The sequence below is a fragment of the Lutjanus erythropterus genome, chromosome 14 (assembly GCF_056507025.1).
Source record: "Lutjanus erythropterus isolate fLutEry1 chromosome 14, fLutEry1.hap2, whole genome shotgun sequence".
NCBI classification, from domain to species: Eukaryota; Metazoa; Chordata; class Actinopteri; order Lutjaniformes; family Lutjanidae; genus Lutjanus; species Lutjanus erythropterus.
The window spans coordinates 6,973,721-6,987,827 of record NC_139330.1 but is presented as its reverse complement, the minus strand read 5'-3'; the positions used below and the strand labels follow the sequence as shown (position 1 = coordinate 6,987,827).

Genomic DNA, 14,107 nt, shown 5'->3' with positions numbered 1-14,107 from the left:
TGTTCTGCACGTACAGCGTACCGTGCATAATTCAGTCTACTGCATTTAAAAGCATGTTAATAATCAGGCGGTTGACTTACGATGTGAAGCTTCAAGAAGTCTCCGAGACCAGAGGAGCTATCCACCCTCACCAGGACAGCATCCTTCAGGTGTGTGCTGAAGCCGATGGCTAGCCGGTCTGCCCTCGTGCTGGGACGGTCATTCGGCGGCCACGTGTATGTGATCAGTCCACCGTCTCGCCCAAATATGTACGTTGTTCCCGCTAGAGGAAATGAAAAAAGGAAAGAGAACAAACAGAAGGCGTTAGAAATGTATTCCCCCCTTTAGAACCGTGTACCAGATGTGAGCCACTGGCTGTCAACACAAAAACATTATTAACACAGCAAAGCCGGCATCCATGCCGTGTGTACGGAGTACTGAGTGTTTTATTGTGCTGAGTAATGACTTTGCAAAGCAGTGAGCAACACATCACTCTTGAACAGCTCTCAGCCCCGTCTGAGGGCTTAAGCACACTCATGTCAATTCATGAGAGCGGGAAAAATTCAGTGGAAATTAGGGAGGCAGGTACCGATGCCGCTTTCCTCCTAATGCTGCACAATTACTCAGTTCTACTGCCTCTGCTTGTTTCACCTCTAGAGGGAAGACACACAACCCCCGTTCCAAAAAAAGTTGCTGCATTGTTTAAAATGTAAATAGAAACAGAATGTCATGATTTGCAAATCCTTTTCGGCCTACATTCAATTAAATGCAATACAAAAACAAGACACTTCATGTTTGTCCCTGGACGTCCCTGAAAAAGACGTCATCTGGACGGCAGCGTATGTCGCTCATACCATCACAGCCGCTGGCTTTTGAGGTTAGTGCTAGTAACAATCTGGATGGTCATTCTCCTCTTCAGCCCGGAGGGCACGACGTCCATGATCTCTGAAAACAGCCTGAAACATGGACTCATCGGACTAACAGCACACTTTAAATCCATTTCAGATGAGCTCGGGCCCAGAGAAATCTGTTTGCTTTGCTTTGCATCATAACTTGCATTTGTAGAAGCAGCAACAAGCTGTGTTTACTGACAACGGTTTTTCAAAGTGTTCCAGAGCCCATTAAGTGTTCTTTATACTATTAGGTGGATTTTTAGGCAGTTTTTAATGCAGTGCTGCATCCTTTTGTCCTTGCTCCTCCAGATTTCTCTGGATTTGCTGAATTTTTTAAGATAATGGTGAAATCCCTAAATTGATAAATGTTGTTCTCCAACTGCAGTTTATCACATAGTTGTGAACCTCACCTATCCATGCTAGAAAACAACTGTGCCTTTCGACGATTCCCCTTTAATACCCAACCATGATACCCGTCACCTGTTATCAGTTTTGACCTGAAGTTTCAGTCTTTTGATGAGACCTTTTTTGAAACATGTTGCAGGAAACAAATTAAAAATTAGTGTATTTTTTACAAAAAACTGTAAAGTTTCTCAATTTGAATATTAAATATTTTGTTTTTCTACAGTCTTCAGTTGAAAGTATTGGCAAATCATTGCATTCTGTTGGAGCTGGGGTTGTAGAAGCGAATGTTAGCAGTCGTGTCCCTGGTGCCCAGGTAAACCGGCGTGCCAAACGGGTACCGCCCCGTCTCTCGTGCTTCATTAGCAGCCTCAAAGGCAGATGCAGCCGGCAGCATCATAGTCTGACTGGACCAATTATGCCCTTCTCATGACCTCCAAACCAGCTATTTCCTGTCTCGCTGCATTACCTCGTTGTCTTTAGCAGCCGTATGAAAGGTTTCAACACGACCTGGTGGACGGAAGAGTGGTTCTAATTACCTAGCTATTCAGCGAGAAAGAGCCTCGCGGCATTATGCCAGTGACCTAGTCAAACTGACGGTTGGAAATAAGTCCTTCTCGACTAATGAAGGAAGCGGTCCATTAAAAGTGGGAGTATGTTCATGTGTAAAGCCACAGTCTCAGTTTTTGATGCTTTGCCAGCTTCGCCATTTCAGAGCTGTCAGAGCTGTCTCAATCAAATAAGGGCCTGTTTCTTCCCAATTAGACACCTTCATTAGGATAGTGTTTCAATCCATTTTTTTTTACCAGGGCACAGAAAAGTATGGAGGAATAGTGTGTGTGTGTGCGTGAGATTGTGAGCGAATGAGTGTGTGATTGGGAAATAAATGCCTGTGAGAAAGCCTGAAAATGAATGCAGCTGTCAGATTAGCATAAAAACAGCTATCTTCATGAAAAATTAGACAGGGAGCTCTGCTACTGTGTTATGCATTTACGTGTGTGTGTGTGTGTGTGTGTGTGTGTGTAAGAGAGCGAGAAGGAGAAACAGCGAGAGCGTAGACAGAGTGTGTTAATATTCATAGGGGCAGGGAGTTAAACAGCCTTAGCCTGAACAATAGATTATAAATCATTCTGACTGTAATTCCAATATTTTCTTGTAAACCAGTTCATAAGGATATAAAACTATCGATATATTTTGCATTTATTTATATATTTCCGTTGTTTTGCTCCCTCTGGCGTTTCTCCACAGCGCAGTGATTAAAGTGCGTCACTCCACTCTCAAGTTCCTTTTCCAATTTCGCTCCCTCATTTGAGTCAATACACATTGTCAACCATTAGCTAAAAAGAATTGCATCATTAATTAACAATAATGTGATTAACAAACGATGTCGGGACATACAGATCTATGGCGGGATTTATTGTTTTCATAAAGTATAACTCGCATTTGTAATGAAATAACACTGTAAGCATTCTTGTTCCCCCTAATGGATAAAACGTTATGAAGCTTGATGACTTCTACAAAGGAAAAGACATTATGCGTAATATATTTGCGAGGCAGGCATCATTTCTTTTTCATGAAGTCTGGCGGCTACCGCTGAAAACCCTTCTTGTTCCACTAATGCATATCTGATGTTGGCCCCCTTCACGGAGCCATCTCCAATTCGTGTAGCTCGCGCCGGACTGTTGTCACTGTCTCCAAGTTTTTTTCCCCCCCTCGAGCCACCAAACACTTGCTCCATGCTCCAGCTTATTATAATTAAGCTCTTTTAAACCATGTCAGTGTTGGAACTCACTGGGCCCTCAAGCATCCATTCCCCCCTCTGTCTATTCATACGATTTGACACCCACTTTATCCCACTGACAGCTTATTTACTGTTGGTGACCTCCCCCAAAAAAACACTATAATATAAAGATTGCTCATTTCAGCGGAGTGGTGCTGGTGACACCCTTAAGCTAAACGGATAAACACCAAGACCCTCATGTCAGGGCGCCAAAGGTCAACTAAACTACTCTGTGACATGCAGATTATATAAATGGCTCCGAAACACGCCCAGAGAGCGCAGATAATAAGGTTGCCGATATGCGGTAAAGTGGTCTAAAATCCATACCAGCATGTAAGACTAGTGACAAACTCCTTGAGGGACTGTTGAGGATTAAGATACATGGAGAAACATGGCTAATGCACACCTACACAGTTGTGCAGTGGCATGAAATCAGCAGACACGTGCCTGCGTAACTCCAGTGGTGGGAGTAATTATGCACCGGCTCCATATTTGTTATTTGCGTGCTCTCCTGGGACACTGGGCCTGATATGGATCTGTTGTAGTCATTAGATACAGTTGTGTCCTGGAAATACTTGCCTGTTTGTTGTCTCTTTAGTTTGACAAGAGTTTCAGTTTATTCCCTATTCACCCGCCGCCTAATAAAAAAACAAATGAAAGGACAGGATCTCGGTAAGTAATGAGGGGAGCTTGAGAGACAAAGTGCTTAGAGGTGTAGCTCTACAAAGCACAAGACCTGAGAATGCAATTAAGATTTTCTTGCTTCATGTATCCCCACATGCATTTGTAAGTCCTACTTCCACATGCATTTCCCCAAAGAGGTCGAGAGGCAGTGCGCTTCGAGCCGGCGTTGGTGCCTATTACAGATGATCAGACCTCCAGGATGAACTCCTCAACCACAAGCCTCCACTGTTAGAGGATAATGAATTAATCTGTCCTCATGTTGGACTACATCGAGAGCTGGCTGCACTCGCTGCTGTGTCACTTAGCATCAAAGAAGATAAACATTGGCAGATCAAACACTGTGCTTTCATTAAAAATGTAGCAACCATCCCAGGAGTTCTCCTGCGTTCGGCCAAAGAGGTGTGTGGGATAGTAAGACCGGAGAATAGCAAATACGGCCTGTGTGCTCGAGCCCTTTTGGCATCGACTGCTCAGCGTCTCATTCCATTTCTGCAGGAATAAAACAGGAGCGTATAGCAAACTGGCCTCCACACACCGTATGTTAAATAAACTGTGCAGTGTCATACAAAGAGGCGGATAGGTGTGAGTAGAGGAAATTGTACTGGCGCTGTGCCTCCGTGTAGAAGTCGTAGTGGGGTGTGTGTGTGTGTGTGTGTGTGGGGGGGGGGGGTTAGGATACACAAACCAGGCAGTGTGTTTGACTATAAGGCTCAGCTAAGGTCAGTCCCACAGACTGTCTTTCCTCTGACCTCCAACGCGGCCGTCATAACGAGCCTCATATTACCACCTCTGCCGAGAAACTGCGCAGGAATCCAATCATAATTACATAGTTGTGATGGAAATATGAAAAGGAGAGATGACATTATGGATCTGCTTTCTGTCAGCACCTAGCACTTGTGTTTCTTTCTATTTGCTGCCAAGGATTCCCGTAATGACTGCTGTGCAAAAATAGATTACCCGAGATGTGGCACATAGTGTAGTTAGACTGCAATTTTTGATCTCCATGAATCTCTTGAATGGAATTTCAACTTAAGATAACCTCTTTTCCCAGTCGTCTCGTCTATATCTCATATATATGAACATACTTTTTCTAGATCTATGTTTAATTTAAACTGAATATCTTTACAGCTTAATGAGGATATGTCAGATCCACGCAGCACTTTAAAGAATATATCTGTAATATATTTAATTTATAATATAACACTCACTCTTGAGAATTAGGACAAATCATATCCCACCAAAAAAACAAACAAACAAAAAATTTATCATATCAACATTTTAATCTAATTTTTTGGGTGTTGCTCTTTACCAGAGAACGCTCTTGATAGATTTAAAACGTGTCGTTATAATAACCTTTGTTTTAAAATTCTTTTCTTTTTTTTTTCTTCTGAAAATGTTGGCCCTTTAAAGCTGTGTCCTAGATTAACATCAGGACCCTCGTCTCACTTCCTGGTTTAAAAAAGTGGGAACACTGCTCAAGCACTGGTAAACTTTCTATTTTTTGACAAATTCTTTGAATAATATTGCTATCAGGTGTGTCAACTATAAAACGTCAACCCTGTAGCCCTTCTAAATCAGAGCCAAATAAGAATTACGATTTAAAACTGTGTATTTTGATTAGCATTAAAAGCGCTATTAGCAACTTTAAGAAACAAAATGCCTGCTCAGTATGACAATACCTGAAAAGCAAAAGGTTTAACAGCCAAGAGTTTAATCTTTTACATATTATATAAAACAAAACACCCTCAAAATAAGGTTTTGTCCCAACACTCAAGAATGAGTGTTAAGGAAACACACTAAGTTGAAACACTCACACTAACACTACCCCCACATTATCCTCCTTTTTAATTTCTATTCCAGGCTGGAATAACTGTTTTAGTTTGTCCATTTCACATTAATTAGAGTTCAAATTAATGCTGAATGTTTGCCGAATGAGTCTGTCTGTTTTGGAGTCTTAAGAAATCGTTAATAATCTTTTAGAAGGAGTAGAGGTTCATGACGGTTAAATTGAGCAATATATTAATGGGGTCGGGCAGACAGAAGGCAGACAGCCACTTAACTTCAGAGTGTGTATTTTTTAAGGATAACAGTCTGAAGTTTAGATCAACAGGCAGTTGACAGAGTTATAAACAGCTGATAAACCTGCAGTGTAGGACTCGTCGTCGCTTGTTATTGTGAAAGTATAATGTTGTGCTCGTCTTGCACTCCTGCGGTGTTCCTGCAGCCTGCCTGAACTTCCTCAAGTCTGGGGAGGAAGAAGCAGGGGGAAAACAACTTCTCCTTTAACTTGTTTGCGAGTGTGACAGAAATAAGTAGGTTAACACAAACATAAATTGCTGCATATTGTTCACCCCCAAACCAAATAAAAGGACAGGGGAGGAGCACAATTAAAAGAAGCTTAATGACATCTATTGGATTACAATTTCAGTTTCCAGAGAAATCATTAGCACGATTTATGAGGACACTATTATCCAATCAAACACTATCGGTATCTGTTAAAGGAGCTATCTCCGATCAATGCTTCTGAAGATTTAGTGCCATGAGGGAAAATTATGAGTCAGCGTGATCAATTTCTTTTTTTTTTTTTCCTTCCCCCAGTCTACCTTTCTCAATATGTTTTAGCTTTTGGGGCAATTAAATGGTCTAGTAGTTGAGGAGATGAGACGGTAAATAGAACGTGGGGTTATGAGCATCTTTTCAGTATGTTCTAACTTGTCGGTGATTACAGAGCAGTGATTTACAGAGACAGTCGTGTAGAGACAGGGGTACCATTCACACAACCTCACTGCATAATTAAAGAATACATCTCACCCCATGATACAAAATAATGATGCCAATACAAAGATATCTATCTATTTATCTATATAATGTAGGGAATCTTGTTTGTAAATGTTATCATTCCTCTCCAGGCTTCTTTTCCAGACAAAATGTATCAAATATTATTCAAACTTCTTGTGACATGAACCAAAAATAATGGAAGACGGGAAAAAAACACAAGATTTGATTATTTAAATGTCAATGGATTATGTGTCTGAACTACAATGATATTTTTTCCTGTAAGTCAGACTAGTTTTTTTCAGTAGACATAAGAAATGCAGGACACAGAGATGTCACTTTTCAGCTTTGATGTCAAACACCTTTCACATTTATGTTGTGTGTGTCTTTGAATATTGACTGACTGTGTAAACAAGGCCGGAGATTCTCTTTTATAACCTCAAAAGTCATTTCCAGCTGCTTTTACTGCAGCATTCTTGAATGATTATAATGAAACACACCATTCAGATGGCTGTGCATGTCGCAACTAAGGCTGAGTACTCATTTGAACCGATCTGAACTCAAATTTAATGCTGCTACACAACGCCACCCTTTTTTGGAAACTTTATTTGTAATAACAAAAATTTGCAACATAATTTGTGAAAAATCCCTCTCTACCTTCCTCTCCCCTCGTCTCCACAGCCTACAGCCTGTCAGTCTGTCACCAGCATGGATTGACTCAGGAGGACTGGATCTAATGTTGGAGGCAACCCCCTGTTCAGACCTTTGAGAGCTGCTCAGTGTCACATTCAACCAACATCTGTGTCAGAGCTTCAGCATATGCTTCCACGTTGTACGGCCCATATCGCAAGTGCAGCAGAGACTTCCTTTGGCCAAGTGGTGAACTTTCGATTTAGCTTTCGCTAATTTGAACGGGATAGATTGTTTTAATCTGGGGGCTCTTTGAGACTTTCCAAGTGTTATTGAATCGAATGAATCAAATCTAGACATTTTAAGAAGTAATTTTGTTGGGGCTGTGACGCTCAAAAAAAATCTATCCACCAACTAACAGTTGCTTCACAATGCTAGCCTATGGGAAAATAGCGAGCATCATCAGAGCGGTAGAGCATCGTGATTTTGTCATTACATGGTTCAGCCACTATGTCAAATTGGCCTCAAAGTCTGGTGCCCTTCCTGGGGGCTCGGTAACCGGGGCAGTGCCTGTTGTTTGTGTCTCAGAGGAAGAACATGTGCGATTCTTCCTGTTATGTTGTCGTCATTACTGCAGCTGTACTTCTCATATATTTCCCCGTTGACAACTTGCAGTTCATGCAAACCAGTTTCATATTAAGGTTTCAGACCTGAACTTTCAGTCCTGTCAGTACTTATTTATTTTATATACAGTTGTTAAATATGTATTGGTGTTTTATTTTATTTTATCAAAAAAAAAAAAGGGTTGATATGAACGTTTCCTCTAATCTCTCTCAATTTTTTGAAAATTCAGCATTATACTGGATGAAGTTGATGTGTTTCTGTACTGTCTGTTCTGCTTGTGGTGACCTGTTCCCACTACTGAAACCATTTGTTTCGTACAGGCTTATTTTTGATTTCTTCACTGTTGCTGCACTTCTAAAATATAAAACACCTCTTCTCTAAACCAGAGAATGTTTTCTAGAAGAAGACAGCGAGGACTGCACTTTTTTGTTGGCGCACGGTGGGGCTTTGTGTTGGCGGGGTGACATTTCTGTCAGGGTTTTTCTTCTCTGCGCCTGCTTGGTGTTCTGGCGACATGCTGTGAACTTTACTGCTCCAAAGTAGGAACAGAGGAGCTGCGGTATTAAGGATCACCTGGGATTTCTGCTTGTCCCGTTCACCTTTCTGAGTCCACGTCAAAGGTGCACGCTGCACTGCAGTTGTGTTCTGTGCTACTTTCATGCCTTTACCAAGTCATGTGTGCATGCGGATCCTACCCATAAGCTACAGTCTTTTTGTGGATATGTAGGCCAATTTGACTTTGATGTAATTCCCCCAAGAAGGAAAAAATAGCCTAATTTTTTCTCCATTCCAAGTATATCCACATGTGGCTGTACAAAAGAGGATGAACAGACTGGTGGATGTACCTTTCCCATAGCCAGACTGCCCCTTTAGTTGGCAGCCAGTCCTATTTGGCTCTTCACCTAATGTCACTGAACCATTTCTTTCATTTGGCAATGAAGCTCTTAGCACCAGAGGAGGACAGTAGCCTAATATGTTACCTCCTCCCAGGCTAATTAAATTTAAAGTGCCACGTATTCGCTCTTGGCAATTCTGCACCTTTTGCACAAGGACACGAGTGATCTCTTGAGAGAGCTTTTTTGTGGTAGATCCCTTCTGTGCCGCTTTCTACTGTGAATCAGAGCTGTCAGGGCGCTCTGCTTTGACTGGTGATGACAACCACATCTACTGATAATGTATTCCTCCCTGTTGCCAGAGACGCCACATATGCACTGTGAACTTCTGGTTAGGACAAAAAAGGCACTTTCTGCACCCTGCGCCATGGGTTTTGTTCGCAATGACATACAAAAATAGAGCCCAGAATATTTTGGAACAGCAAATGTAAGACTTCAGATTTAAAGAGGTCAATTCAAGGTGGATATTATATAAAGTATTTAAATGAAAATGTCACAAATGATTATTTCTAAATGAATTATGTGCATGTTTTTGCTCAAGGCAGCAATGTTAGATGCTTGTAGCCTAAACTACTCTTCCTCACATTCTTGTAATGTAGACTACTACATCTCTACCCATCAGCCTAACGTTTTTGTGCACATTTATGACTGTATGCTGAAGGACTGCTGTGATTCACAATATTTGAGAGACTTTCTTATAACTTTTTTTATGTCACAGTGACGACAGCCTCATATTTGGATCATCACATTCTTGTAAATACAATATTTCAATAGTCCCTTGAGGAAATTTCATAAAACCTGGTAAAAAAAAAAAAAAAGACCAGTTGGACTTTTAGTGGTCAAATGATGATGTGACCTCACGTTCATCCCGCTCTTGTAAACACGATATCTCAGGAACACTTGGAGGGAATTTCTCAATCCGCTTTGACTGAAGGATGAAATTATTAGATTTTGGTGGTCTAACTGTGACCTCACACAACCTGGTTTGGGTCTAACTCAAGAATTAATATGCTAATTCTGACAAAAATGTCATAGAAGCAGGAACTACTTACATGTAACTAGCTGCATGTAATTAAATTACAAATTAAACGGAATTGTTACATTTACTGAGAAAAAAAATGCAATTAAATTAGTTATTAAATGAAATGGTGGAGATTACACAAGGGTTAGATCCAAATATCCCTTTTGGTTTGCCTGTCAGAGATCTGCCATCTACTGAGTGCACAAAACTGATTCTGCGACACTAAAACACCATTTTTCAGTCTAGTGTTTGTCCTGATTTGACTTCTGCAGTCGCTTTAGTGTTTTCATGGTGGGTTTGTTGTGTTTTTCAAGCAAAGGCTTCACAGTGTGAAGGTGACTGTTGTTGTATGTTAGATTAAGAGGCATTGTAAATGCGGTAATAGTACTTCTCCATACATCGATTTACTCTTGTAATTGTTAAGTGGTGTATTTTGAGTGTATGGCTTTTGTGTCAACTAAATAATTAAACATGAGTCATAATTATTATTTTAAATTGTTTTCTTCACAATTTTAATGATCAAGGCAATTGTAACGCTGAGCATTTTATAAAACAGATGCCTGCAGGGAAAAAAAAACAACAAAAAAAAACTGACCCTCCTGTCACCGTGTCACTTTTGTAGCTGACATAACCAAATGCTTTGACATGAGAGGTGATTAATTGCCTGTCACCTTTGACTGGCAGCCTCTGTATGTTGGAATAATTAAGTACAGCGAACAACAGTGGCCCTGGAAATATGAGTTGAGAGTGATTGTTCTCCCGGTGGTTTGGAGTCGGTAGTTAAAGCGCAGCCTCTGGTAGGCCGTCCCTTGGGTGCAAATGAAGAAAATTCAGCTGGACAATGAAAACTGGACAGCGAGATATAGTGGATACAGCTAGATGCCTGTGGCCGCTGCTCCCTCCACCCTCCCCATCCCCACCCAATCTCTATTTCTATATCTGTTCATTGTTCCATTGCAGTACAGCGAGGTCCTTTCAACAATTTAAACCTCGCTCTCAAGCTTTGCTCCTGGAAAAAGCCATTCTCTATCTTCAGTGGTGTGTGAGCAGCCCTTTGGGAGACTAAAAAGGCTATGGATTGTTGACTTGTCTTAATCCTCTCTCAGCACAAACAACTGCCTGCCTTATAATGGGATATGCAGTTAGAACAGAACCAGCAGGCATGAGAAAAGGTTTCATCACAGGTTGAAGCCGGAACAATCCTGTCCGACATACTGCTGAAATGACAGCAAAACAAACTTTTTAATGCAGCCATCTAAATTATACGAGAGGGGCTCGGATTTCCTCAACAAGATAAAAACACAGGACTGCGGTATTGTGAGAGCATCTCATCCATTTTATACATCATTGCAATCTTGCTTTAGTGCTGAGCCAAAACATTTATTCTGTGAGCATGGAGTGGAAACTGAGAAATTCTGCCAGCTTGTCTATAACTGCTGCAGTTCTGTCATGAAACCAACCCATAACATAAAATACTGTATACTGCGCACCCTGACACTTTCTGCTTTGCTTCTTTCCACATTTCTATTTTTTTTCCCCCATCTTTTTTAAGTGATAAATCCTCCCTTCAGTCTTTATCAGAGGGCTGGAGCTGAGCTATTCTCTTTGCAGTCAGCAGAAAGCGGAGTGGACAGAGGTGCTAAATCAACCCGGAGCCCAGACTGCCTGCTTACTTTGTGTTGGCTTAATAAGTCTGGGCATATTGGCATATATACAGCACAGTCGATATAAACTTTTACAGTTCATTGCCCAGAGACTTAATCTTCACCACCATTATATCTGATGTTCGAAACTGAGATATTGTATGCACCTATGCTGACAGAGCACATGTATTCCACTGTATTTCAATAATGACACATGTAATGAGTTATTGGTAATGGTAGCCGCCATCCAACAGAGTGTCCATCTGTACCCGGGTATGAAAAGGCACACAGCAGCTATTTGAATATTTATACCTGACCCGCTCGTTTTAGCTATAAATAGCAACAAATTCAGTCCTGCTCTAAGTGATTATTATTTGACAGTAATGGGAAATTAAATGTCAGTTATTTACCAGTTTTTTATTACTATCTTCAGTTTTCTGTCGCAGTTTGGGTAGGTTTAGGTAACAAAACTAGTTGCTTAAGTTTAGGGAAAGATCATGGTTTGTCTCTGTCATGCAGGTGTAAATAGCCACATTGGGTATTTACATTTCAGGTACATATAGCATTGTTGGCTATGGACATCTGGGTGCTTGTTTCAGCCATACTAGACTATATACACAAGGGTATAAAAAGTCACACCCACCCTTGGTGCAAATAGCCACACTGGCTATTTACGCCCCAGGTTTCTACAAACCTGTGTCAGCTATGCTAGGCTATACACCCCTGGTTGTAAATTGTCACTTTCACTATTTGTCCCTGGGTGCAAATAGCCACATTGTCTATTTTCACCCCGGGCACAAAGAGCATTGTTATCCTCTGCCATGCTAGGCTATATACACCCAGGTGTAAATAGCCTCATTGGCTAGTCCATCCCAGGTGCAAATAGCAACACTGGTTATTCCAGCCAGGGTTGAAAATAGCATCAAAAGTAATTAGATAATTAAAATGGCTCAACACATGAGTAGTACCAAGGCAAACATGAATAAAATAAAACAAAGCTACATCCAAAAAAAGAAAAAATTTAAAGTCCTTACGCAGTCATCCTTAGTCTTTCGGCTAGACTAGGCAAATATTCTAATTAGCCCATTTCCACAGTATTGTTTTAACAATATCCAGTGACCTATGAGCCTTAAGCTCTTTCTAATGAAGACAATCCCAAAGCAGCATTTCTGCATAGGACAGCTGACAGTGTCCAACCTGCCTTCATAAGCTGCAAAGGATTAATCCCCCCCCCCTCCTCTTCCACCCACCCCACCCCACCCCTCTCTCTCTCCCTGCTTTGCTAATTTGATGTAATTAAATTAAGTGGAGACTAAAAGTGGGGCATTGCTGCTTGCCCCAATGATTGGTCATCCTTATTAGAGGGTATAAGACGCCAGCTCCGAAATCATACGAGCAACAACACCTAATAAACATGGGGAGAGAGAGAGAGAGAGAGAGAGAGAGAGAGAGAGAGAGAGAGAGAGAGAGAGAGAGAGAAAGAGAGAGAAAACATCGAAGCACTTAAGTCAGACCTCAAGGCGAGTACAGTACAAAATGACCACATCAGAGGGATGTAGGGGGGAGAGAAAGCGTAACAGAGACACAGAGATTTGCAATAGAAAAAAGGTCGATTAGAAACTAGTTCCTGTTTTTTTTTTGTACTGCAAGAAGAAGAAACACATTTTATACTTTTTTCTCTATATTTAAAGGATAGCGTTCTTAACAGACCCTGAAAATCTTGTCTTTCATTGTTTACCTTCTCACCTCGCTGCAGTGACACATATGATAAAAATCAAATACTAAATGTGAGACTTAGAAAAACTAATAAGCTAATCATTTGAATTAATAATCAAGTGGATATCTCCTGGTTGAGTCCTTAGATTACACGAAATGCTGTGGCCTGGTTAAGAATTTTTACCACAACAGATGTTGCTGCCACACTTTATCATAAGTCTAAGCAATAAAAGAATAGTGACATGAATCAGCAACGGACACGTTATCAATAGCAATAAGAAAATTGTTTTAAAAAATAGTTTCATTAAATGCAAACCACCAGAGAAGCACATAACAAGCCTCATAAACAGCCTATCATATCCCTCGATAATACGAGAGACACACGAACAGCCAATCATTGAACAGACGTGTTCAGTTTCACCACTGACGTGTGAGGCAACACTGCAGTTTAAAGTAAGATAATGTTTATATTCTGGTCTTTATTAAGAATTGGTCTGTAAAAATGCTCAATAGTTATCTATATCAGCTGAAATCAAACATTTTATCATGGTGCATTTTTCACCTATGTCAGCCAGCCCTACTTTATCACACATTTTATTTTGATAGGTGTTACCAAAAATGTGGTGCACCTACAGAAATTGATGCCTATGAAACAAAGATTAGATGCAGATACTTTCATAGCTGCAGAGTGCAGGTCTTTCTGGAGAACCTTAACACCTCAGCGGACAATATTTGTCCGAGACGTTGATGCTTTTGTCCTTCAGTTGATCCTCTGTAGTGTCACAGAATCTGATTGATTACAGGTTTCTGTGTGACAGTACCAAATGTGGGTCACACAAAAACCAGTCTGTGATAAGGTATGATTAAAAAAAAGAACATCTGAGGTGGTAACTGAGCTGAAATTTAATGAGGTCGCAGAATCTTATGGGTGACAGAATTTTGTGCAACACGTGTAACTGAGCTTAATTCACCTACCAGGAAATACCTCCTCGCTGTGGCTCAGCAAGAAAAAGACAAAAATGGAATTCGGCACTCAAAAGGAATATTTGATCGATTTGGATTTGGCT

The 14,107-nt window shown here is 40.8% G+C and overlaps 1 protein-coding gene across 11 annotated transcripts in view; it reads right to left on the bottom strand.

Moving 5' to 3' along the window:
* The window catches only part of LOC146315126 (neurexin-1a), a 376,350-nt gene that overhangs the window by 130,307 nt on the left and 231,936 nt on the right, over positions 1-14,107 (bottom strand). For all 11 annotated transcript variants that reach the window (XM_084736025.1, XM_084736027.1, XM_084736036.1 and 8 more), the window contains one exon: positions 81-262. In XM_084736025.1, the coding sequence (XP_084592151.1) occupies positions 81-262 (182 nt within the window). The remainder of the gene's footprint in view (positions 1-80; positions 263-14,107) is intronic.